A 27,144-nucleotide genomic window follows, 5' to 3' on the forward strand; every position below is an offset into this window, starting at 1 on the left:
ATGTTTTAGGTACTTCAACTGTGAAAACTGACAGTGGTATTTATCTAATTGATCTCATTATTATAATTGTCGTCATGGGTCAGCCTCACAATTTGACTGCTTTTAATTGTCTACCTTCCTTATGTGGGTTTCTGGTTTAAATAGCAAGTCTACCAAGCCAGGATATGGCTTTATGCTATCAGTTTTTCTAAGAAATGCTTCAGTATACTCTAAATCTACAGTTACTGTAAGTGGCCTTGGCGAGTGATTTGATTTGAGAATTGAGACTACAGTCTGGATTTACTCTTTATGCATTAACACAGGTCAAATAGACAGGGACTGCATTTTAAGTCAGTAATGGAAGGCTGAAGGCTGTCTTAAACCAATCATATCAGTTTTGCCCATGACTGATTGATCCCTAGGGGCAGAGCCTTGTAAGCATTTCTCTTCCATGAATGGACTCCATAGAGCCTGGAGTTTCATTCATAAAATGGAGACTAAAAGGAAACACACACACATGCACACACACACAGACACACACACACACAGCCTGGCTCTCTGGAATGTCATTTATACAGAGCTGGAGGGTGTAGTATTCCATCAGCTGCTGCTTTTGCCAGTTGACTGGAAGTAATGATTAATGCTCATTGGTCCTGCCTGTGTGCAACCTGACACTGCTTATGGCCTTCCAGAGTCCCTAATGTATGGTGAACGAGAAGACAACATTCTCAAATCAGAAACATAAACAGGAACTGGTGGGTCTGAATTCCATTCAAATATGTCATCTCAGCCCGACTGTGTTTGTCTAAGTTGGATTTTACAGGCAGGAAAGGGGGAAGGGAAGGGATAATGTCCTTGTTAGTTGAACTAGCTTGGAAAAGGGGGTGGAGTACACTTTCATAGTGTGTAATTTATGGTTTCTTTTCGAACAAAACAGCCAGGACACAGGCTTTGAGTTGCTTACTCCAAGTGGGTGAAATGAATGTGTAACTGTTCTTTTAAGTGGAGCTGAGATTTGAAATTAAGTGAAACACTTTAAAGACCACTGACCTTGTCTCTCTGTGCTAGCAAAGATGAACAAAAGAGGCAAAGAAAAGATCACCTTCTTTTCAAAACTCTATCATCTATCTATCTGTCTGTCTGTCTATCTGTGTGTGTGCACGCATGCATGCGTGTGCATGCTTATTGGAGTGAATATTTTTGGATTTTAAATATTCTTATAAAATATTTTGGTACTCAAGGAGTTTCATATTCAAATGCCAGTATGGAAGGCAAGAGGTAAGAGCTAGGCAAGGGGAGGAATGGGTTTCATAAATATTTCTTCTAGGTAGGATGCAAATAACTTGAAATATTTGTCAAACAACTTGTGTTGGGTTAATCAGATGCTTACCATTTTCACTATGTGTGTGAATATCTCTATTTAATTGATTTTAATAGTGCCCGTGACATTGTATAAGGACAGGTATTTCAAAACATAGAAAAATAACCACAAAGCAACCAGAGACTGAAAAGTCAGCAGTCCTATGGCTGTGATTATTTCACAGACCTCTTTAACTCTGAGTTTTGAACTCTGACTCCTCTTTGTGTGTGAACCTTGATTAATTTATTGCTTTATCAGCATAATCTGACCTTTATTTATGCCCAACATTAAACAATAAAACCACCTAGCTTCTCTGACATTCAAAAAATACTAACTCCTGGGCCTGATATTTGTATCAGATGGAGCAAACTTTGTGATTTCCTTTGGCTCTCCATTTACTTGTTTACAATGGGAGGGGGAGGGTAGTGCTTTTGTAAAGATAAAGTATGGTTAAGGCTCGGAAGTGCCTAACACAGCGGCTGACAAATATGAAGGGCCCCGACAATAATGCTGGCCATTCATTGGCATAATTTTATCACGATTTCTGCAGATTCCTTCAAAGATTATGAGCCCTTTAACAAGGTGTCAAACTCATATTTAGGTTAGAGGATAAGACGACGTATCTGAAATATTCTACTAAAGTCAACATATGCAAATTTAGTATGCTATGTCTGACCCAGTTCATGCTGGACTTTATTACTAGGTTCATTTTTGTTGGAGGCAAGCAGAACAAGTTATATGCATATTATATTACAGCCGAATAAGGTAAGAATCGCAGGAAAGATGAAACCAAGTATACTTTTCTTTCAAATCACAGATTCCAACAGGAAACACATTAGGATGGACTGGGTACCCAGCTCTAAATCCTCCAATGCAAAGTGCTGCTGTGAACCATGGGGTCAGCTAATGGCACTGGTTCTCACATTTACTTTTAGCCCTGTCTCAACTGCCAGGGCAAGGTGATTTCTAATAGATATCCCAGTCACGATAATGCCTGTACCTTCGGCTCTTTGACTTTATTTTTTATTCTAGTTTAATCAAAATCACCAGCTTGTGAAACGTATGGTATCCTGAGTTCAGAATGTCCATATACTGTTTAGGCCTGCTCATGTTTTGTGGGTGATACAGTCCACAATGTATCTCAGAAGCTTATGAGTAAGATTTTTGGTTTCAGAGGGAAAATTATATGTTATTGTTTGTCACTATGCTGCTGTTATGTCTCAGAAATACTGAATTCACTCAACTGCATGACTTCCCTCTTTCTTTCCTGGTTCAATGTAGTGTAGATTTGCTCTATTTCCTTCCATTTGCTGAGAAATATCCCAAGGATGGATAAAGCAATACTAAACTCATCACTCCCTTCTCAAAACTTAAGTCATGTCCAAATCCACCACTTATTTTATAATATGTGCGTGGATGTTTTGTTTTTATGAATGTTTGTGTATCACGTGTGTTGCCTGGTGCCCAGGGAGATCAGAAGAGGAATCTGGGTCCCCTAAAATTAGAATTATGGGTGGTGTGAGCCTCCATGTGCATATTGGGAATGCTACCTAGGTCTTCCAAAAGAACAAAACGTGCTCCTAACCACCCACCATGACATCCCTTCAGCCCTTCCACACAGATCTCTGTGGCTGAGAACCAGCGGTTCATAGAACTTCTCTGTTTTAACTCTTTGTTTGCCATCTTTCTCATGAGAGTCTAACATACAACTGATGGAACTTATTTTGGTGGACTTAATAACTTGCAGATTTCTCCAATATGGAGTACATTATGGGTACAAAAACATCTTTTCCATGACTTGTGTCTTTTAGGAAACAATAAAATGTAGTTTTCCTGATTAACTAGAACCAAGTGCACTCATGCGTCAAATGTAAAAGCAGAGTTAGAGGGTAGCGTGGGTGCTTCTGTGTTAGCATTTATTCCTATTTTCACCACGCTGTGTCATTTATGCCCTAGACACCCCTTGGGATTTGCCATAACGTGTGAGATTAGGAGTGAGAGGAAGCAAACAAATGTAACCTAGTGAAGCCAGGACTCAAGGAGCTGAAGGGATTGAAAACAACAATGTTCTAATATTTTTCTTTTTTTTCTAAAGTTGGTATCATTGCTTGTTAAAAGAGCTCATGCCAGGATTTATTTATTTACTTACTTACTTTTGGTGCTTGGTCTTGAACCAACTACTTCCTGCATTTCTAAGCAAGCACTCTACCACTGTGTATATCCCCAGCTACATCAGGATTTAATACATACATTTTCAGAAATTTGTTAAATAGTAATACTAACAAAAAGTGGTAAAATCTTCCAGGTTTGCATTATGCATGTGTGTGCGTGCACACACGTGCGTGCAGACACACACACACCCCTTACAAAGTACATGCTACTTTCAGATGCATGTTTTACAGAATCCACTATTTTGACTCTGTATATTTAGCATTTTAAACTTTCTTCCATTATCTAAATGTATTGAACAGAGCTTAACTAGCATGGTGGTTCATGCTCGTGGTCCCAGTAGTGGGTACAGTCAGTCAAAAAGACACAACGAACCCTATTTTAAAAGTGAATGAATGAATGAATGAATGAGTAGCTCCATGTGGATTTTACTTAGTCCCATCGCTCCTACAGGGAGTCAAAGTGTACAGCCAGTCAACTTCTGCATTCTAATTCAAATGTAAGCAAAGACACCATCTTGAACTACTTCTACTTTCCTGGGATTTCTCATTTACCTTAAGACATTTGAATGCTGAATTAAGTTATACATTGATTATTACTGCAGAAATCCAGCCAGGAACATCAAATGAAGGAGAGACTTCATTTTCAACCTCCTTGTTAGGTTTGTTATATGAGATAATCCCAGGTTTACACACTACTTGGTAACAAACTAGTTTCAACAACCACTAAAACCCACCTAACCAATCATGACTAATCTTTCCTCTCTGGGTCAGGCGTGGCTTTTGGAAGCTTACACAAATGATACCCTAAAGGGGGAATTTTCATTTTGTACAACTGAGCAGCAAATATGCAAATCAAAGGAGTGCCTGGCATTTTAGATGTGCAAATTCAAAGCTGCATTCTGTGCTAAAACTTTTGGAAAACCTTCCCACGTCATCATTGTATTTTCCAGCACAGTATTGCATTGTAAGGCAAAGAAGGATAAAACACTTTTTAAAAAAGTTTCTTGCACATGTATCTTGATGTGAAGTGATACTTTCTTAATCACACCCAAATCTGATTCCTTCAGTAGTGACCCTCCATGAAGCCGAGCCCAAGCGGGCAGGTTGGAGACTGCTTTGTTCTTGATTCCACCTCCATGCATGGAAGCCCGGAGAGACCAGCACACTTCACTGCTTTGAATTTTTCCAGCATATTAGATCAGCTTTCATCACCACAAGAGCTCATCTGTAACAAATTACAGGCGCTGTGATTTCTCTGCGTTGATTTGGTCAGCACTAATATCGAGTTTTAGAACGCTTTGATCCACAAGTTTCTACATCAATAAAAAACCCTTTGTCCTAAATTCAATTTACATAATCCAATTTATAGGCTGACTTTTAAACTTCTTAAGCCAGTGTGATTTCAGAACAAACAACAAGGGCTAATATGGCAAAAATATGAGGTTCAAAGATGCGTCCTCAAGTATTCAGAATATCTGGGGGAAATTCTGGCTTAATCAAATTCATGACTGGTCAATCGATATATTTTTAGGTATCATTGATTAAGAGATAGATTTACACAGTCTACTCTAGAATAACTGCACCAGTAAGCAACAAATCAACAAGTTCATGGAGTTTAAGAACACAAAATAAATATATACAAGTAAATTATTGAAAGAGGTCCTAAATTCCTTCTGTCTGAATATGTTAGTGGAAATAATACATACAACTTATTCCATATGTGCCTCTTAGCTACAGTTTTAAAATATCAATAGCACTCCCGTTTTATAAGAGGAGGGGGTTGAGGATAGAGCCGTTAACTAACCTGCTGGAAGCTATACTCCCGTGAAACGAAAGACCTTAGACGTGAATTTGTGCCTGGTAGGTGACAAAGTAGCTTTCAGCCATCACTGTACTGTACTGGTCATCCTAAAATCATAGCCAGAGGATGCCAGATAGGACAGTGTATCTAGAGGACGTCTGTCCAGCCGTCCTGCACGTTTGTGATGGCCAAGCCGCAGTGGGCTGTCTGTGGCCATTGCATTGTCCTTCCTTCCACAGGAAAGGGAAATCTTCCCAGTGACACCTCCACTGTCCGTCACCAGACATTGGCCTTTGAAGTCACCGCTTGGGTGAAGCCCAGCTTGGGTCTTCATTGGACGTTTAGCAAAAGTTCAAATGGAATGCCAGATCTCACCAGTTGGACTTTTTTTTATTATTAGATAAGGTAGAAATGAAAGCAGCAGGCAATTTAATTAGCGGTAATTTTTCTGGGCAAGTCATTACTTTGATGAACTTCAGAGCAATGTTTACGGCCCCTAATTAACCATGTTAGTCGTTTGATTGAATAATCACTTTGGAAATGTTTCTACAATTTGATTAGAGTCTGACCCACTCTGATAGTCATAAATTAACTGATATCACTTTAGAATAACATGACTTTAGTTCTTCTATGTGAATAAAACTCCTACCCCTTTCTTTTATTTAATTTTTTTTCTGTTTTCTCTCTACTTTATAAATGACATCTATTTTAAGGGCAGACTGGATTTTAAAATGATAGCCAAGGCCTTGCTTTTAAAAACTAGTTGCTAATTTGATTTACTCTCATGTAATAAATGGCAGGAATTGGAAAAGCACAATTCTCTTCATAAATTGTTACCCACTGTCTTCCTAAGAATGTAAATCACATGTTGCTCTGTTGAAAACTGTAATGAAAATTCTGGCCTGAGTCTTATTATGTGCCACTGATATTTTAATAAACTTCAGAACAATCTGTTTTAATTATTTAGAGAGACCTAGAATTTTCAAGGAACGGTACAGCATAAGAACAACAATAGAGACATCAGCTGTTTTTCTCGATGCAGAATTAGACAAATTGTGCACAAAGGTCTCTGACTCTGTGCCTAGATTTCCAGGGCTACACTAATTTTACACCACATCAGAACGCTTTCTCTAAGTGTCCTTTAGCCTTGTATACTGAGTTCCTCAGAAATACTTGCGTTTCTTCTTCTCCCACCCTGGGATGGAAAGCGCAGTTAGTCACACTTATATGTAATAACCGTCACCCTCTGCCTTCTCCTCCAGCAGCCTCCGAGCCCGCCAGCTGTTCTTACAGCCGTACTCCAGGTGTGCCACACTCAGTAAGAGGATTTTTGTGGCATGGTGTCAACATGGGTTCAGCAAAATGCTTGCCTCCTAGCAGCTGTTACACCGACTGCAGTCATTAACACTGCCCCTTCCAGGCCCACCTGTTTTGAGAGACCTTCTGCCTCGCAATAAATCAGAACAACATTAAAAATTAATTTCTAGCTTCGTCATTTGTTTAAGGTTGGAATAAAGTGATTGGTGACTATTTGGCCTATTATCAATTCTGTCAGGAAAGAATCTCTCTACCTTCATAGACTCAGAATTTTGCATTATCTAATAAATTGTGCAAATCATGTTATAGAAAAATCTGTGATGGCAAATTTTCCACTGTCTTCAGCACAAAGACTATGCCTTCTTATGTACATTTTTCTCAGATAAGTGCTAAATTTATTTTTCTAATGGTGGAAATTTTGCCCATGGCCGGGTTGTACTACTAAACTACATTCCCAGCCTCTTACATCCTTGGCTTTGTGTTTTTGTTGTTGTTGTTTTTGAGAGACTGTCTCTGTGTAACTCTGAATGATTTCAAATCTACAATCTTTCTTCCTTGAGCCTCTTGAATATTGGGATTACAGGTGTGTGCCACCAAAACCATACTTTTAAAATGTTGTTAGAGTTATGGCTTACTGTTGCAATGCTTTAGATTAGAACCATATGCGTTAAAATATTTTTATGTTAAAAATTGCTCATTTTTGTTGACATTAATCATTAGGCCAAAAAAAAATATATCGCTTGTCGTCACACCAAACAAAGAAAGAAACAAACAAAAAGTACTGACTTTGAAAATGAGAACTTTTACTTCAAGGAAAAAAAAAAAAACAGGCCAGATACAGGGTATAGCTTATCTGTTGTTACCACAAGTGTCTGAATGGATAGATCGGAAGAGACTGGACTTTGAGATTCATTTGTTAAGGGTGGTATATTTGAATTACTAGCAGTGGAAAGGAAGGTTTTTTCTTCTATTAAGTATCGTATTTGTGGCACAAATTTAGTTTTCTTTTTTTTATGTGCTTTAAGAAAAAGCTAGTAAAATGTACATAGGATCGAATTGTCTTGAGCAAGTGTTTATGCGTTCAAGGGTAGGACTCTGTTTGGGAGATCTGAAACTTGTGTTTTGAGGAAGTAGTTTTAAGAAAAAAAAATAAAAACAAAGCATTAAATAGCTAATAGGTAGGGTTCAGAAGGGACTCCAAAAATACAGGAAGGTTCTTAATTTGAGGGGCTGCCATGCATCGGTCTCTGAATTCTGAGTGAATCTTCCCTCAGCACGGGAAACTGGTGAACTGTAATAGGTGTCGGGGAACATCTCCCAACACCTTATTTTATAGAAATGCAGGCAAAGAAAGGTTTGTCCAAAGCGAAGTAGTTTACATAGTCATAAGGACCTTGAATTTAGGTATGTCTCCTGAGCCATGTTTTATTTTCTTCTCCGTATCAAAATCATCCAACATGTTCAGTTCTGAGTTAGCACTGTGAAGCAGCCTTCATGGTTAGCCAAGTTGGTTTCTCTTCCAGACCCCTTGGCCCTGTAGGTGGGGCTTTTTCTTAGCGCAGGCATTGTAAAACTCTTTATTGCGCATTGCTTCTTCATTAGCTTTAAACATAATCTATAAATTCTTAATAAAAATGAAAAACCAGATATACTGTTACCTGAGAAAAACAGCTAAAAACCTTAAAAAGGCTCAAGATAGCTCATGAGATTTAATTTTTCTATCTTTTCTTAGTAATTCCTGTTCAGTATTTGTGAAGTTATTTGTAACTAAGTCTTTGAGTTTTGCAGTGCACATAGACCGAATAGTGTGAGGTATATCAATTAATTCCAACCACCCTTAGACATACGGGTGTGGCATCAGTGTCGTACTGCTGAGCTGCAGCAAAGCTGAGTCGGTAAAACTGTGTTCACCTCTGACTGAAGAGCACCAGCCTTCCCTGCGATCCATGGAGCTTTCGTTTCTGGAGGCTCGCTGGCAAGGCCCACTATGTGCTGACAGGCTCGCTCAAGTGGTCTCTTGGCGACCCTGTTCATTTCTCTCTACCCACACCGGTCCTGCCCTCTAACCTGCCTCTCTCTGACAAGTTTTGCTTCTTCTTTCAGAAGTGCCTAGCTGCCACTCCATCTACATGAGGCAAGAAGGCTTCCTGGCTCACCCAAGCAGAACAGAAGTTAAGTTCTCCATTTTTAAAAGTTCCTAATAAATAACATTAAAAATAGCCACACATTCCAAATTCGGATCGACTTAGTCATTGTGTGCTTTGAGAAAACACATTATGTTTCTAAAACATTATTTTAAAAATTACCCTTTGGGGGCAGGGGATGATCAGTAGCAGAGTGTTTGGCCAGTATATCCAAGGCCTTGGGTTCAGTCCCTAGCAAGGCGAAATAAACACAAACACGCTCTAGCTTTTCAAAATGAAAGGCTAGTCTCTGACATCGTGGTAGCTTGTACTTGCTTGTTAGTGTGAGTCTTGTCCACACAAACAGTTGCATTCTTTTCTCCCAGCACCTGGCACTCTTTAACTAGAAATTGCTCCTTAGAGGGTGCGCACCTAACTTCACTCTACCGACACATATCATGGAGAGTATCTGTCTACGACCTCATAAACTTAAATCACGGTTTTATAGCAAAACATGGTGGGACTTTGCCTTTCAATGTCCTCGGTTTTGTACCTTTCGGAAAAGCAGTTATTCAGAATGGATTCACATGAGCAGTGTAGAGAAGGAGTTATTATTTCAGGTAGCCACAGTGGAACTCTCCTACTCTAATAGATTTTGACATCTACAAAGTACTAGACAAGAAATGATTTTATCTGGATATTATCTCCACTGAAGGGTTCCTGGAACTATGACTTAAACAACTTGTTTGTTCTGTAAAATTCGCTTAGCTACACCCTTTTCAGTTAGGACTAACTTGGCTTTATGTGAATGATATTAATAGATGTTTAAATGACAACAGAAGACAGTAAAATCTTTAATACTTGAGAGCAAAACATATAATTACTATTGCTAGTGTTATTAATATTATAAACCTACCATACAGAACATTGTACTTTAGAAATAAAACTATGTTTAAATTGCATGAAATTTCTTCCTATAATTAAAGGTGACAATTAGGTAAAGTCAAGTATACATGGGAGAGAAAATGGTTATTAAAAGATATCAGTTTATTTTCACTTTTTCTGTAAGCTGAGTTAGTGCAGCACAAAACAAAAACAAAAACAAAACCCCCTTTCTCTCTCTCTTGACTATTAATGAAGAGGGGGAGTGGGTGAGTCGGAGGCGCCATGAATGAAGATTCTCGCTGCCAAACCTGGAGAGCCGAGTTCAGTCCCCAAATCCACATAACAGAAGGAGACAGCCCACTACCACAAATTGTCCTCTGATCTTCAGGTCCACCTGTGATGTGTGCACACCACACACCACTCTCTCTCTCTCTCTCTCTCTCTCTCTCTCTCTCTCTCTCTCTCTCTCTCTCACACACACACACACACACACACACACAGGCACGCATACATACACAATCTAATACAAATGGTTTTAAAGTGAGATGGTTAGCCTCCCAAAATTTTTCGACAAGGAAGTGAAGGATAAACTAACTCAGTTTCAGAGAGCCAGGGACAACACCAGAAATCAAGGACAATTCTGGAAGTTCATTTTGCTGTCTCTCTCTTAAGTAATGAAACAAAAAAGAAGCCAGAACATAAAGCAATACACTGTAAAGCCAGGGTCTGCCAGTCCTTTGGTAAGGTCTATACTATGGCGCCTGTCTAAATTGAAGTACACTCAAGTCATTTGGTCCTCACAAGAACTCTGTTGCTCTCGTTCCCATATGAAAGATGGGGAAATTGAGGCAAAGAGCCAAACAAATGCTTCCAATATCGAATAGCTGGAAAGTTACAGAGTCGTTTTCAAAGAATCCCATTCTCTTAGCGATTAAAGCACTTGGGAGCTTGATTTCATACTCTATCCTTAATAACCATGTCCTGCTCTCCCCCCACAGGCTGCATGTTTGAAAAGGGCCCCAGGCAGTTCTACGATGACACGTGTGTTGTCCCAGAGAAGTTCGATGGTGGGTGTCTCTCCGGTTCATTATTTGATTTTTGTGAGTGCAGATTGCATTTTTCTTTGCTGAAAGCAGTTAACATTTGCACTTGCAGGTGTCTGTGCACATCTTATATCACCCACTATGGACCAGTGAGGTTACTGGGTGTTCCCTTTGCTCCCCCTCCCTCTGTTTCTCTCATTCCTTTTCTGGAGACAGGACAGAAGAACGTCATTGTTGCTCCACGTCGTGCAGAGCGAGGCATCTTTCCATTGCCCTGCCGAGCCAGCGCATGCAGCTTGTTATTTGAGATTTACTGAAAGCCGATCCTGTAATTAACAAAGCAGAAGAGAAAGCATGCTGCTAGGGATGCGCTGATGACTAATGCAGCCTCCTGTCTTTTTATTGTTCATGAAAAGATGCATTACGGAGCACAAGAACAACATAACTGCCCACTGGGTTTACTGACTGCTTGCCCCCCACACTCCCACCCAGGAAGATGTCCATTGCTAATGTAGCATTATGTCGTAATTGCTTAAAAGGAAGTTAGGGAAGTATTACCTTTTAAATATCTCTCGATAGTACAATGAAAGGGTCCTAGATAGTAGAAGAGAGCGTCAAACCAGATAGAATCTTCTGTTCTTGAAATGCGCGTGGCAAAAGCTGACATTTACAAGGAAGCTAGGAGGAAAAATGAACGGTTAATTCATTTACTGGTTCTTCGGAGTGGTCTCCATATTTCCTGCTTTGATTGTCAAACAGGAAATGAGCAGGGGCCCTCTGATTAGCTGATTGCAAAAACTTTGGGGATCTCGGCTGTAATGACTTGGGTGCTTTCAGAGTTTTTAATTGTCATTATTTAAACAGCGAAGTGTATGCTCAGATTGCTGCTCAGTCTATTCTAATTAGTTACTTGAGGGCTTAACTGCCAAGCTTCTTGCTGTTCTTGTAGTTTTTGGAAAGCATGGGGAGTTTTAGGAAGATCTATTTCCTCGGCCTCCCTTAAGAGGGCTAAATTATTAAAGGTCATGGAGCTGAAACCCCAAAGGGAAGCACTGCTTCGCCTTTCTTCTGTAGTGGAGAGTTATACCTCTATTTCAGAACTGCGAGCTCTCTTAACTACCCTATGAGCACGCCATCATAATCCTTAAATTTGGCTTTTTCTGTTGACCTGGGGCTTAAAATTTGCTTTTGGGAATGTCCTTTCTTTGTTCTTTGCATTTATTGCGAGCTTCACATTTTAAATAATCTCAAAATTAGTAAGGGTATATAAGAAGGAAAATCATCTTAAAACTATGGTAAAAATAAGATGTTGGTGCTTAGGAAACTTGCTGTCCTGGTTTGATTTCTTTGACTTTAAATACTGTAATTTCATTATACATATATATATTTAAAGCTAGCTTTTGTCTTTCTAAGTATTAGACAACAAAATTACATCAGAGAGGATTCTTTTTTTTTCTTTTTTTTTGCATGTAGCTAATTGAATAAGTCACATTTGTAGACGGCAACACCAAAGAAGCTTCATTTCACAAGGTTTCACTGTCTGTATGGCTGCACACTTGTCTCCACAAAAAAAAATGGTAATATTAGAAGGAAACATCTGAGATAAATAAAACTGACTTTGAAATAAAGATAAATGTTCCAGGTTAAAAAAAAAAAGAATATTATGATTCTTTAGTGGCTGTTGAACTGGATAGCTGTGTGTGTTTGTGTTGTTGTTTGAGTATGACTTTTTTGTTTGTTTTTTCTTGTCATGTGATGAGGTGTTGTTCTGCATACTTTCTGCCAGAAATCTCTAGAGAGCTTGTGATTTAGTTCATTATGCAGTTCACACTTAGTGTGACTACAGCTACTTAACTGTATTGTTTCTTCAACATAAGAAGATACCTGAATCATCTGCAGGCATTAGACAGGCAGTGTGAATCACGCCAGCTCATGTAGTTCTGAGACGTGTGGCTGGAGCCAGAAGGGAAGGATTATTGGTCACAACACTAAGTGTCCTGGTTTGGCTTTTTGCTTTGAAAAGCCAAGTTGTATAACAAAAGCACTGTTAACACTTTTGCTCATGAGATTGTTTTATACTTTTCCATACCAGGGAAATAGAGCTCACTTTTTATTTTCTTAAAATGTTTATTTCACAAAATGTTCTGGTATACATGATTTTTTTTGATATTATTAATTCTTCTCTCAAAAATACATCCTGACTGCCATCTTTTCTCCCTCTACTCCTCCCAGTCCTCCCCACCCAGTTCTACTGCCCCTCCATTTCCCTTCCCTTCAGAAAAGAGCAGACCTCTTTTATTATTCCCAACCAACCATGACATAACAAGATTGCAATAAAACTAAGCAAAATCCCTCATATCAAGGATGGAGACAATCCAGTAGGAGGAAAGGGGTTCCAGGAGCAAGTAAAAGAGTCAGAGACACCCCTACTCCCACTGTTTGAGTCCAATAAAAACCCCAAAGCTCAACTTATCCCCAGCATTTCTGCAGATAACCCAGTGTAGACCTATGGTTGCTCAGGCTCTGGGAGCCCCTATGAGCCCTGCTTGGTTGATTCTGTGGACCGTGTTCTCTCGGTGCTCTGTGGGACCTCTCTGGCTCCTACAATTCTCTTAAAAAAAACCCAACAAGCTGGGCAGTGGAGACTACCTTTAATCCCAGCTACCTTTAATCCCAGCACTCAGATAGCAGAAGCAGATAGATGTTTAAGTTCCAGGCCAGCCTGGTCTACACAGTGAGTTCCAGGACAGCCAGAGATACATAGAAAAACTCTTGTCTTGAAAAACACAACAAAAGACTAAGAAACTAAATTAAGTTAACAAAATGCAGGTAGCTGTATCCATCAAGAACAAGCTGTTTCCTTTGTTGCCCAGTAAAAAGCAGTGGCTTCCAGAGGCAGGCACATTAGCTGGAATGTCAGAGCTGTCGACCCCTCTAACTCGCTGTGAGTTCCCCAATTCATAGAAAGTTCAGGCCACTTAGACTTCATGACATGACTAAATTTACTTCGAAATATGTGCTCTGAGTTTTTCAGTAGTCTGTCGTGTATGGGTCAGTAAGGCGTTTACAAATTACACGTTGTAGAAATTAATTTATACAAGCAAAACGCCCGGAGCTTAAAGCTGATTATGTCTTTGGAGTCACAACACAAAGGAGTGTGATTAGGTACGTTGGTTGTAAAGATGTGAATGAAAGAAAGATAATTGTATGAGGTTTTTATAAACAAGTGATGTTTATTAATTTACTCTTTACTGTTGCACATTTATATTAATGAGAATACATACTGTTATACGGTCTGTAGATGGATGGTTTCTGTCTAAACATTTGATTATTTTAAATCTGTATTTAATGGCACCGTTATAAAACCCATGAGGTGACTGTGTTTAAGTGTCTTCATGGTTGATTTGGTGTAAATTGTATGCAAATGGAACAATATTGTTGATAATATCTTTTTTTTTTTTTTAATTTAGGGGACATTAAGCAAGAGCCAGGAATGTACCGGGAAGGACCCACGTACCAGAGACGAGGGTCCCTTCAACTTTGGCAGTTTTTGGTAGCTCTTCTGGACGACCCTTCAAATTCTCATTTCATTGCCTGGACTGGACGAGGCATGGAATTCAAGTTGATTGAGCCTGAAGAGGTTAGTCGAGTAGATTTCCAATAGGAAGCCAAAATTTTCTATAATGTAAGTGGACTTGGTTAATATGCTAGAAAGGTATATAAAAAGTTTTAAAACTGTATAGACATATCCTAAATTTGAAAGTAGGTCAAAACAACGTGAAAGTACGGATTTGCTTCACGGTGTTAAGCCATGGAATGCAGTAGTCTCTCCCAGTTTGCAACAGTTTACATCTGTTCAGAGGGCTGCTTTTGCAGTAGAGTCCTGGCTTCACACCAAACACACACAGAGGACTCAGAAGTGGGAAATACCATTGCTAAACGTTTGGCTGTTTAAATCTGTAGTGTATTTAAAGCTCCATTTGGCTTTAAAGAAACTTTGGCTTTCTGTTAATGTACTTAAATAATATAAGTGAAAAACCACCAAAATATGGTGCAGGCCACAAAGAATAAAGATGCCTAACAGGATAATCTCAGAGCGCTTTACCATGACAGGAATGTGTGCTCTCCCTCATGGAAGGTTTTAATAATCATGCAAGAGTTGGACTGGGGAAGTTCAACAGGGATTTATGTCAGTTAAACAGCCATTTCCCTCCACCTGTGATTAAAATAAACCGAGCAGAAACAGAACATTTTTCTTTTGTCATATTTGTTAAGACAGGACATATTACTAAATGATGTCAGGAACATTTGAGCCACTCCAAAGAGCCCACATTCTACAAGTGATTAAGTTTCTCATACAACAATCAGTGGCATTTAAACATTTGAATCTGAATAAAAGAATGGAAGATCTGACTGGCTGGCCACTTAGTGCCAGCATCCTGAGTTTTCGTGATTAATTAAATGCAAGGGAGATATGCAATCACGTGTTTCATACAGCTGACGTTTCAACGACTTTGCTGTCACAGGTGCAGGAAGTCAAAAGCAGGACCCAGTAATGCAGCCAGTTGACTCTTTCCAAATGGTAACAAGCTCAGTGGGAATTGTGTAATAGGTACTACATGTCTCCGAAGCTTTTGTTCAGCATCTTTTCCTAGGGGCCTCAGAGGACAGCTCAGTAGATACTACGCTTTTGCACAAGCGTGAAGGTTTGATTTCTGTTCTCAGCAACCATGCTAACAGCCAGGTGTGGCAGCATATACCTTTAAACCCAGTGCTCTGAAGGCAGTCACGGCAAGATCCTAGGGACACACTTGTTAGCTAGTCTAGCTGAATCGGCATATTCCAGGTTTGGTGGGAGACCCTGTCTCAAAAGGTGAGGTAAAGAAAGTAATTAATGAAGACACTATCATCAACCAGACACACACAAAAAAAAAAAAAAGAGAGAGAAGAAATTTAAATTTTTTAAAAATTTTATGTCCTATTTCTGATTGTTACCTAGCTCACACTTACAGTCATATCCACCAGACAATGACTGTGCTGTCTTTTCCTATTTCTTGTTTGGAAAGGATCTGTGAATTGTTTCCTTCTCTGTGTGGCTCACAGTCTCTCTCTAAAACTCCGCTACATACAAACCTTTCTGTGTTGACCCCCCACAGTCAGTGAATGATGTCTTGGAAGCCACCATGTGATGCTGCTCACAGGTTTTATTCTCTCATGTTTCATCTCTTAGTTGAAAATGATAGTGAATGAACATCTAATTCTAGCCTGCTTTTGTGCTCAGTGTGCTTAGATAACGTTAGCAAACATAACTCAGGTATCTGAGATGATGGCTTATTATTTCCAAATTTATCGGTTATTTTAGGGAATTATTCCCAGAAACATTCTTTAATATAGCATGACACCTGCAAGATTCCATGCCAACAACTTGATGATGCTCAAGCTAGTTGAATACCGGGAAGTTGGATAGCCAGACCCTGATTCTAGCTTTACTGTCCCATATCCAAGCATTACCTTGAAAGTTGGTGGGCTGGATGATTTAGGTTACTGATACAGTGCTTGCCTGGCACACACAGGGCCTTGAGTTCTAACACCCAGCACCCAAGATACATTTACTAATGTCATAAAAGGGATGAAGTTATGCTTAAACAACTACATTGACTCACTTAGTGTACTTAACAGTAAGGGTGAATGCCGTGTTGCTACCCTCCTTCTGCTCTTCCTAACAGGGCAAGCGCTCATTTCAAAGTACTTCCTGAGAAAGTTCTTGGAAGTCTTGGCCTAATCTTTGAGACTTTATGTTGACAATCATGCTTTGGCTTTGAGTGCTGCCGTGTATAACATCAGTGCTTTTGGGGATCAAGTTGACTTTCCCAGTTTTCGGGTGGCCCGAAAGTTATTTATGCTTTCTGTCTTTTGTCTACAATGTATAGGTATATTGTTGGTGTTTTCCCCCCTTAACTTTATACTGGTTATGACCAGAATAAGTTTAAAGGCATACCTTTTAAATCCTAGACTACTAATCCATAGTGCTGAGAATTAATCGGCACTGTAGGTTGTAAGCTCTTACAACCCCCTCTGACATGATTCGCAACTATCAATCACATGGCTCTCTCAGAGATGCCTATGCTGCCATAAAGTTGGTTGCATTTTAATTTTGAAGTGAACTCTGGTAAGACTCTAAAAAAGACTCATTTGTAAGTGAATGTTTTCAGGCATTGTTGCTTAGCAACACTTTTCACGTTCCCTGAGATTGGCATGCTGTGTAGTTGCGTCTCTATTGAGCCACTGACAGCCACTATTACAGGTTTGAAAGATTTTATTTTAAAAACAAAACCGAGACTTTCCCTCCCTCTCTCCCTCCCTCCCTCCCTCCCTCCCTCCCTCCCTCCCTCCCTCCCTCCCTCCCTCCCTCCCTCCCTCCTTTGCTTTCCTCTCCTCTCCATTCTTTTTGACATTTCAGGGTTTCATAGCCCAGAGTGATCTGGAACTCTTGATTCTCTTGTCATAACCCCAGCCTCATACTCAAATCCCAGGTGCTAGAATTACCAGCATTTCTTACCATGCCTGGCTTGTATTTATTTCTTATTGCCACCTTTCCCCACTCTATTCACTATTACATAGAATATTTACTGCCAAATTGGTGGAAAATTAAGACGTATCTGCCCCCATGGATGCTAGTTGAATGGACAGTCTGTTCCTGCTCTATCATGTCACTTTATGTGGTTATGATCTAACAAATGAAGTTTGCCTGAAGATCCCAGAAGCAAAGGGGATCCACTAGGGAGCTCTTACCTCTACGAAATCTTCAGACTGAAAAGAGAGTGAGTTTCTGTCTCATCCTGCCTTATACTCCTCTCTAGTGCTGGTATTTTTTAATGCTTTACTGTACTTAATTGAGTGTCGATTGCGTTGGGTGGGTTACTCAGTCTAGGGGTTTGTAACCCACCCTGCAATCAGTTATTCCAGGGTCTCGGAGGGGCGCTACCTGGAAGGGAATGAGCTAGGACAGAAGAAGGAGGCCAAGCAGATTTGTCAAAGCCCCCGTTTATTAGGATCATGGTTGCTGCTTATATAGCCCTGCATGAGGACGTGGTGGGCAGGGCATGGGATCTCGCCACGTGGTCCCGGTCACGTAGGCCAGGTTCATCACGTAGGCCAAGAGGTTACATTCGGAAAGGTAGGCCAAGAAGTCACAAGTTGCCACACCTGGTTCCCTGGATAGCTGGAGTGTGAGGCGCAAACGCTAACAGATAAGTTAATTGGGTGTGGGGCAGGTTCTCTCAATAGAACATAATCATGGGTGTGAGGTTCCCTGCAGACTCTCCAGGGTGATGATTCTTGTAATGATTTTTAGGGGGGAAATGGCTCGTGAAAATTGAGCTATATTTTTTCCCCACTGCCTTTCACCTTCATCCCCCCCCTCCCCATTCCCCACACTCCCACTATACTCAGGAGATCTTGTCTTTTTCTCCTTTCTAGGTGGTTCCATGTATTTCTCTCTTAAGGCCTTCTTTGTTGTCCAAGTTTTCTGGCGTTGTAGACTGTAGGCTGATTATTCACTACTTTATGTCTAAAAGTCACTTATGAGTAAATACATATCATATTTGTCTTTCTGGGTTTAGGTTACCTCGCTCATTTTTTTATATATACATCCATTAATTTGCCTTCAAATTTTAAGATGTCTTTATTTTTTTACCGCTGTGTAGTACTCCATTGTGTAAATGTACCACATTTTTTTTAATCCATTCTTCAAGTAAGGGGCATCTAGGTTGTTTCCAGGTTCTGGATATTATGAATAATGCTGCTATGAACATGGTTGAGCAAATGTTCTTGTGGTGTGATTGAACATCCTTTGGGTAAGAGTGGTATTGCCAGGAATTGAGGTAGACTGATTTCTAATTTTCTAAGAAATTGCTGTACTGATTTCCAAAGGGGCAGTAAAAGTTTGCACTCCCACTAGCAATGGGGGAGTGTCCTGCTTACTCCACATCCTATCCAGCATAAATTGTCATCAGTGTTTTTGATCTTGGCCGTTTTGACAGGTATGAGATGGGATCTTAGAGTTGTTTTGATTTGTATTTGCCTGATGGCTTAAGTGTCTTTTGTCCATTTAAGATTCATCTGTTAAGAGTTCTCATTTTAGGTCTGTACCCCATTTTTTATTAGATGATTTGTTCTTTTGATGTCTAGTTTCTTGAGTTCTTTGTATATTTTGCAGATCAGTCTTCTGTCAGCTGTTATATTAAAGGCATGCACCACTACTGCCTGGCCTCTATGGCTAACTAGTATGGGGTTAAAGGTGTGTGCCACCACTGCCTGACCTGTATGACTGACTACTATGGCTACTTTTGCACTCTGGTCTTCAAGAAAGCTTCATTTGTTAGATCATAAAAAATATCACCACAACGTTACTCACAAAATAGTATACCAACTGATATGATTAAAGACCCCTTTATGTTTATTCCAAGAATACAAATTAGTGATAGAAAGAATAGTAAGGATCATTGGTTTTAAAGGGGCAGGGGGACAACAGAAAGGCTGTGGCTAATGAAGAGAAGAGGAGCAGAGAGGTGGCTTTGAGGATTTTTTTTTTTTTTTTTTACTGTATGGGACACAACAACTTGTAATTTCATGGAAACAATGGATCACCGTCTGTTAGAGAATGCTCTCCTAAGCTTGCTTAGGCTGTGTATGATTTCTTTTACTCAGCCTACAAAAGAGTGTGGATTAATGAGTTCATGACTTCTACTGCAGTCAAAGATGCAGGCTTCTCTCTGTGTATGCATCTGTCAGTCCAGTGTGACACGGAGGTGGAATGGCACCACCATTGGGAAGAAGTGTTTCCAAAGCTCTGCTGAGAGCTCTGCCTTGGGCAGACCCAGTGGTCCACCACGGCAACACATTAAACACTTCCAAGATCTTTACTAAACACTGGGCATTCTGAGAAAGAAAGAAAGAAAGAAAGAAAGAAAGAAAGAAAGAAAGAAAGAAAGAAAGAAAGAAAGAAAGGAAGGAAGGAAGGAAGGAAGGAAGGAAGGNAAAGAAAGAAAGAAAGAAAGAAAGAAAGAAAGAAAGAAAGAAAGAAAGGAAGGAAGGAAGGAAGGAAGGAAGGAAGGAAGGAAGGAAGGAAGAAAGGAAGGAAGGAAGAAAGAGAGAAAGAGAGAGACTCGCATATATGGTGTTTTTTTCCACTTCCACATTATTTTTAGCTTCCAATTAATGTTTCCTAAATGAGTTTAATTTTCCAGTTTGGAGTTAGCTCTAGTTTTCTTCAGAGGCCACTTTCGACAATAACAATTATTTGTAGTTTAGTTTAACAATCGGCATACTGTTTCCTCGGCAGCCACACTACCAAGCTGTTCTTTCTTCTGCACAATCTGAGCAGGGGCTTTCCTTCTTCTTCTTCTTCTTCTTCTTCTTCTTCTTCTTCTTCTTCTTCTTCTTCTTCTTCTTCTTCTTCTTCTTCTTCTTCTTCTTCTTCTTCTTGTCACAAATGTAATAAAACACCTTTACAAAGGAATTATTAAGCAGTTCTTAATTGGAATTTTTGTCTGAAAGTTCAGGAAGGAAAAGACTGATAGTGTATTGCAGAAGGGAAAATATGCCTTGTTTTGGTCAATTGCAGCCTGTTCTTTCCTGGTGTAAATATATTCCCTTATTTCCATTTAACTTCTGCTCAAAACAATGGTGACAAAGACTTCTATTGTGACATTTAGAAAAGAGGACCGCATGCCTGGTTTAAAGCAGGACCCAGGAAAGTCAGATCATGGAGGAGGCTGTTTTACTTATGCCTTGGATTTGGACATGGTTTTGTGGGTTGAAATGTCATACGTTGATAAATGTGTGTGTGTGTGTGTGTGTGTGTGTGTGTGTGTGTGTGCACATGCACATGCCACTAACCCTGAACAATGTGACTGATGGAGGCTGAACTCTAACAATGTGAACCTGTTTTGATGGCAGGTGGCCCGGCGTTGGGGCATTCAGAAGAACAGGCCAGCTATGAACTATGACAAACTTAGCCGTTCTCTCCGCTATTACTATGAGAAGGGAATCATGCAGAAGGTGAGATGATATTATGTTCAAACTCACTGAGATGTGCCCACCACCGGTCTCTAAGTCAGTTCTTACAATCACAGTAGCGCTGCCTTGCTCCAGCCAGGCTTCCACCCGTAGATGCTTGACTCCTGCTTGGAGCATCACAGGTCTGTCTGAAAAGTCATGGACACTGCAGATAAATGTATAGTAGTATCTATCAAGGGGCAGGCTTTCTGCAGATTCCACTTTATTACACGTGGTAATAAAAAGTTATTTCAGTATCAGTAGTAGATCTGCATGTCTCTAGAAGCTGTAATTTTACTGTGCCCCACAGCCACACATTTTTTAAATTCTTGTCTCTTTCTTTTCTTTTTTCTTTTTGTTCTGATTCTTAAAACATCTCTTGTTCTTACTAGAAAAAGAAGCAAAACACTTTTTTTTCTTGCTCCATATCTTGCCTGATTTCATCACTTGACAGTTTAATATCCCAAACCACTTACTTGTAATAAATGTTTCATCTCATTTGGTTAGTAGAACAAAGTTCAATATATTTTAATTCAAATGAGCTTCTTTTAATATTTAAAATTTGTTTGGTGTAAAAGACAAAAACATGGATAAAGATAAAATGTTCTTAATATATAACATAAAGGAGGCCATGAATAAATGAATATATAAAGATAAAACATTTGAATATTTGTTATTATTTCCTTCAGCCGTGGGTGCTTTACAGCTTCTCTAGGCCTTGCAGGTGGATGGAAGTGCTCCACAGAACAGACTCTTTGGATGCCACTGTTTGGCACACGAAAGCCAGGTTGTGTACCACACCAGCATGTGGAGATTGTACTCTGCATATACGCAGCAACAAACCAGGGTCTCTTATCATGTTAGCAAGTACTAACATTCAAACATGTACAGTCATTTCCCCACTGTTCCAAGAGCCACTTCTCATGCTTAAGTATATTGTAGCATAGTTTATTCAGAAGAACTCTGTGACTCCCCTCCTTATTACACACAAACACATAATGGGGAATTCCAAGTTTGTATGACGATATTTATTCACTGGCTTAAAATTTTAATTAGGCCTTTGTGATGTATGTAAAGCACAATTAAGCTAGAAGTCTGGAGAATAAAATACAAATAACTGAAAGCATTAATACAAGTAAAACATTTTAAGTGTAATTAATTTCAGTAATCATGAAATAGAAATAAGTTGTATTGGAAAGATTCTTGTACTTTGTAGATAAAATATCTTCACATCTAGTTAAAAAATTAGCAATACTTATAAAAATATTTACTAATGTAGTAATGTTTATATTCCTCATGATATATTTGCTTCTCTTTGCTTTACCATTTACGTTTGCGATTTTATTTATTTTATTTAATAATTATATACAGAGATGCTTTGTTTGGGTCAAATATGCCCCCATTCCCTCTCCTTCAAATTTTGAAAAATTACTATGTTTCCTGTGTGTTTTTGTGTGTGTACCATCAGTATATGTGTGCAAGTCAGATGACAGCTTGGGGTCCTTAGGCCTGGCTTGCCCCTCTGTGGGTCCCAGGGATGGAACTCAAGTTGTCAGACTTGGAGGCCAGTGTCTTTACTTGCTGAGCTTTCTTAAAATTTTAAAAATGGAAGTGTAATTACAATATGTTTCTAGGCTTTGGCAACACACCCACCTCCCCATTTCCTTCTGATACATCCCTTCACAGAATCCCTGTGCTTTTCCATCTCACTGTTACATTTAGATTTTACCTAATATGCAGGATTTCTCACCCTGCAATTGTATCCCTAACAAAGGAAGGCATCATTTACTTTGTCTGTGTGTCAGCTCCTATTTTAAACTCAGCAATATCTAACAGTGCGATAAATACAGTAGTAGCACTAAAAATGTTTATTCAGAGAAAACTAGAAGGAAGCAGAGGCAGAAGTCCCTAGGAGATTTTATAATTTCGATGGCATCTTGTGCATTTAAATTCCGCATGATGAAATGCTTCTCATTTATTACATTGCTTCCCAGTAAAGACAACCTCAACACATCGGGCAAAATGACAGGTCCAGTACCCAAGGCAAACAATTCTTTTTCTGCAGCCCCAAACTAAACACAGTGGGCTATAAAACACTCAGAGGCATGCAGAATAAAGCATTTATTTTACTTTCATTTTCTGAAAATACTTTGACAAATAAAGAGGAAAGGAAGCAAAGCTAAGATGTATCTTCGCTCAGCGTTTGTTTGGTGCTGCCTGCTTTTCAGTTTTGCAGTCATTTCACTAGTTTACCTGTTTGTCTTTTTTAATTTGTAGTGAGCACTAAAGGAAGAGCATTAAGCTCGATGCCCCCCTTCTGCTTGCGCTGGGCTAGAGACTTCCCTCCATGTGCCACAGCTGGTCTTCCAGGGAGCCCTTCCTGTCTCCGTTTCACAAGACAAGGAACTGAAGGGCAGTTTAAGAAACATGTCCAGATTCATAAACACTGCTTAGTGTTAGCTCTTTTAAACCTCTGCATAGCCAGATTATTTGGACACTGATGTGGATCCTTTTACTTAAATTCAGGGCAGCAGATATTCTAACTCTGAGTCCAGAGCAGCAGAGCTCCTTGGCAGTCATTCCCCCTCTCCCAAACATGGACAGAGAATTTATAAACTGTGAGCACACTGTTTCCCCATGTTACAAATCAACTAGCAAGATCTTTGGACATAGAAACAAGACAGTCAATATTTTTCAGCTTTCTGAAATTGTGAACTACACACACACACACACACCAAAGTTAGCACAGGGAACTGCCTTTGTTCCCCACCGCATCTGGGTCTTGAGTTCCTCAGCATTGCCTATTAGTGGCAGGTACATCTATCTGTCTCCTTCAATTGTTTATCATTTTCTACAGAAGCATTACTCTTCAAAACTTAAGTTTGGGGCATGTCTTTCTCCACAAATTATGCTATGCCTCCTTTATTCCAGGCAGTTGTCACATTTCCTTTTCTCATTTCCTCCCTTCCCAGTGTGTATTTTAGACTCCTTTCACTTTTTTTTACGCCTCTTACTTCAATTTGACACTTTACACACATCCTTAAGCTTCATCTAATGTATCTTGCCTTCATTTTAAAAAGTGATGTGCTCAGGATAATGTCCTCTTGCTCCATCCTTCATTTAAATAAGGCTATGTATCTTTGGGGTTTTTTTCAGATGAGACTACATGGTGCCAGGGGAAAGATGGAGGAGAAGAAGCAGTGCATCTTGGGAATTAGTGATCACTAGTTTCATCTTATTAGGGATAAAGCACATTCTCCTTTTAAAACTTGCAAGTTGTAGAAATATAATAGGGGAAGATAAACCTTAAAGACATTTTTTAAAAGCAAAGATGTTACCTTTAAGACAAACCCTTCAATGTGAATTGCTTGCATCGCATTGATTTTCTTCCTCAAATGGCAGCATAAGTACCCCTTTATTTTAAAAAGGGAAAAGCAAAACTGCTGAGTTTCCTAGCTATTTGTAGAATAAATTAATTATTACTCTAGGTCAACATTTCGTGATTCCCTTGATTGAACCACGGCTTACTTCACAAAGTTAAAACCTTTCCCCGTGAAAATGTAATCTGTTGTTTAGTCAAATGTTCTCCTTTGCCCTCCATCCCTGCTGTTGTCTTAATCTGTGTTTGTTTCTCTCCCCTACCCACGTGGGGACGGTGACGCTGGGCTTTCCCATGCCATTCTCAGGTGGCTGGAGAGAGATACGTCTACAAATTTGTGTGTGACCCGGAAGCCCTTTTCTCCATGGCCTTTCCGGATAACCAGCGCCCACTGCTGAAGACGGACATGGAACGTCACATCAACGAGGAGGACACGGTGCCTCTGTCTCACTTTGACGAAAGCATGGCCTACATGCCGGAAGGGGGCTGCTGCAACCCCCACCCCTACAACGAGGGCTACGTGTACTGAAAGGAGAGACAGTCAAGCAGGGCACCCCGCGCTTCGCCTGTTTTGTTTTTCAAGATTGAGAGAATCACCGAATTCTCTTCAATCTTTGTTTTATTTTTGTTGTTTGTATTTTATTTTTAAAATAATAATACAAAAAGGGGCTTTTCCTGTTGCATTATTCTATGGTCTGCCATGGACTGCGCACTTTATTTGAGGGTGGGTGGGAATAATTTAGACATTCATTCTTTGTTAGAGGAAGATGGTGGGTGAACGGGCAGAGGGAACTGGGGATTCCTTTTTACTTAGGCTTGGGATGGGGTCCTACGGGTTTTCTGTATGATGAAGCTATATCATGTTTGTTCGAATTCATAATAACATAAGATAATTTTCTCGGTATCTACGGTACATTTGATTTCACATATGTAAATATCTACTTGGAGACCATTTGCCTTGGGCATTTCCCCATCATTACTGAAGTCTTTGCAGGTGTACAAACTACTGTAAATGGCAGTTTAATGTTAGAAATGACTGTTTTGCAGCTCTTGTAAAAAAGCAAAGTATTTAGCAATTACATTTGCTGTTCTTTCTGTTCCATTTTGCTTTACACATGACTTGTGAAGGGTAAGCATATATTTGGGCAATTCTTTCTGAATTTGAGTAATCACCGTTACTGTAAATGAGCGGCACAATTTTGGACTCTGGCTCCAATTGAGTCATAGGCCAGTAGCATTACATGTACCCGGTGCCATCTTGCTGTTTCAGTACGAATACTATCTTTTAAATATGTCAATGCCCATTTCAGTTAAATAATGACATGTCATGATCCTTTGGAATCTTCATTTAAGTGTTAAATCTGGGATCACAATGAAGCAAAAAGAGAAAAAAAATACCTGTCTCCTTTCACTATCTTCAGTACATAAATACATTATTTAATCAATAAGAATTAACTGTACTAAATCACATATTACGCTGTTCTAGTTACAGCAAGCACTCTTTAAGAAAAATATCCACTACACTAAATAGGTACTATAGTAATTTTTAGACATGGTACCCATTGATATGCATTTAAATGTTTCACGGCTGTGTTCTGTTGATAACATATATAAATATTAGATAATGCTAATGCTTCTGCTGCTGTCTTTTCTGTAATATTCTCTTTCATGCTGAATTTACTATGACCATTTATAAGCAATGCAGTTAACTACAGATAGCATTTCAGGACAAAATAGATGACTCAAACCATTTATTGCTTAAGAAATAGCTTACACCATGCCTTGCTATAAGCAGCTTTTATGCACATTGACAAATGAAGAGTGAGCTTCAGCTTGCTAAGGGAAACTGGGAACTTGTGTAACTTTTGGCGATTTGGAGCACTGTTCATGAACGGTTAAAGAATATGGGAAGTTGCTGTGTGACAGCTGATGCGGTCCATCGTCTCCTGGACATGCCTGTAGATGTGATCTGACTGTATGAAAGAAGATTCAAAGATCTAAAGTTTCGGAGTTGTTGCCTTTGTTGTCATTTTGTTTGGTTTTACATTTAAAAACAATAGCATCGAAGGTGTGCCGTGTTGTTCGTTCCCTCTGAAAACCATAAGGAAGTAGTGTCTTATTAACCCTGAGTAGCTGCTTTCAAGATCCAAGCAAAGGAAATGAATTGTGTTCAATCTCTGACTATTCTGGAGAATAACTTTGTAAAGAGTATATAGGAAAATAATTATTTTTTAGAAAACCATTAAACACAGAGCCCAAATAAGCCTAGGAAAGCATCTCTGAGCACAAGAAAGACCTTGTGAAGATGAGCCCACGGTACCCATTTTCCCATGCCCCACAGACCACAGTTCTTTCTTTAAACCGACAGTTACTTCACTCTGCACACAGCCAACCCAGTACTATCCACATCCTCCAGAAATGTTCTGATATCTATGTATGTGTATCCATGATTTCATTGACTGTGTTGCATGTGTACTACGTGGTCCTTCACAGGGCGATAAGTACGCCTTAAGACTTAGGACACCACCATGATCCTGTAGCCATTACAACACTTAGAACAGAGACCGACTTTCTAAATGACCAGTGAAGTAGTCACTGGACAGACAGCTGAGGTTCGTGATTGGGCGACTTGGTAAAAGAGAAGGAAATTCTAAATGCATCTTTAAATGTAAATCATATCGAGGAGTCTTCTTTTTCCATTGTTCTTTTGTTTTTGCCTTTTTAATATTCTTGTTCTAATCAGTCAGGAAAGATGAACTGGACCCTGAGCTGTTTCAAGGGATCACAAGAATAAAGGTGTTTTCATATCTAAGGACAACTACATGTTGTGTTGTCATAGGTAGTGACTTAATTAACTAAATAAGTCATCAACAAATATTAAGTGTTTTCTTAATTTGGAAGCATTTAACATATAGCCTCATAAACTTAAGCAAAATGAAAGTTTTTATATAATTTTATTTTTTGTGGTCTTTTGTTTTCTGCCTCTTTTTCCTTTCAGGTAGATAATAAACCTAGTAGCTGATGTCT

General features: G+C 39.4%; 1 protein-coding gene across 1 annotated transcript in view; it reads left to right on the forward strand.

Annotated features, from left to right (window-relative positions):
- Window positions 1–26,119, forward strand: part of Etv1 (ETS variant transcription factor 1) — an 89,351-nt gene extending 63,232 nt beyond the window's left edge. The window contains exons 9-13 of the mRNA XM_050158718.1: window positions 8,732–8,798; window positions 10,633–10,703; window positions 14,150–14,319; window positions 20,640–20,741; window positions 24,425–26,119. Of these exons, the coding sequence (XP_050014675.1) occupies window positions 8,732–8,798; window positions 10,633–10,703; window positions 14,150–14,319; window positions 20,640–20,741; window positions 24,425–24,646 (632 nt within the window). The 3' untranslated portion in view covers window positions 24,647–26,119. The remainder of the gene's footprint in view (window positions 1–8,731; window positions 8,799–10,632; window positions 10,704–14,149; window positions 14,320–20,639; window positions 20,742–24,424) is intronic.
- Window positions 26,120–27,144: the final 1,025 nt, after the last annotated feature.

The sequence above is a fragment of the Alexandromys fortis genome, unplaced genomic scaffold, assembly GCF_014885135.2.
Source record: "Alexandromys fortis isolate MF-2015 unplaced genomic scaffold, M_Fortis_MF-2015_v1.1 scaffold_101, whole genome shotgun sequence".
Taxonomy (NCBI): domain Eukaryota; kingdom Metazoa; phylum Chordata; class Mammalia; order Rodentia; family Cricetidae; genus Alexandromys; species Alexandromys fortis.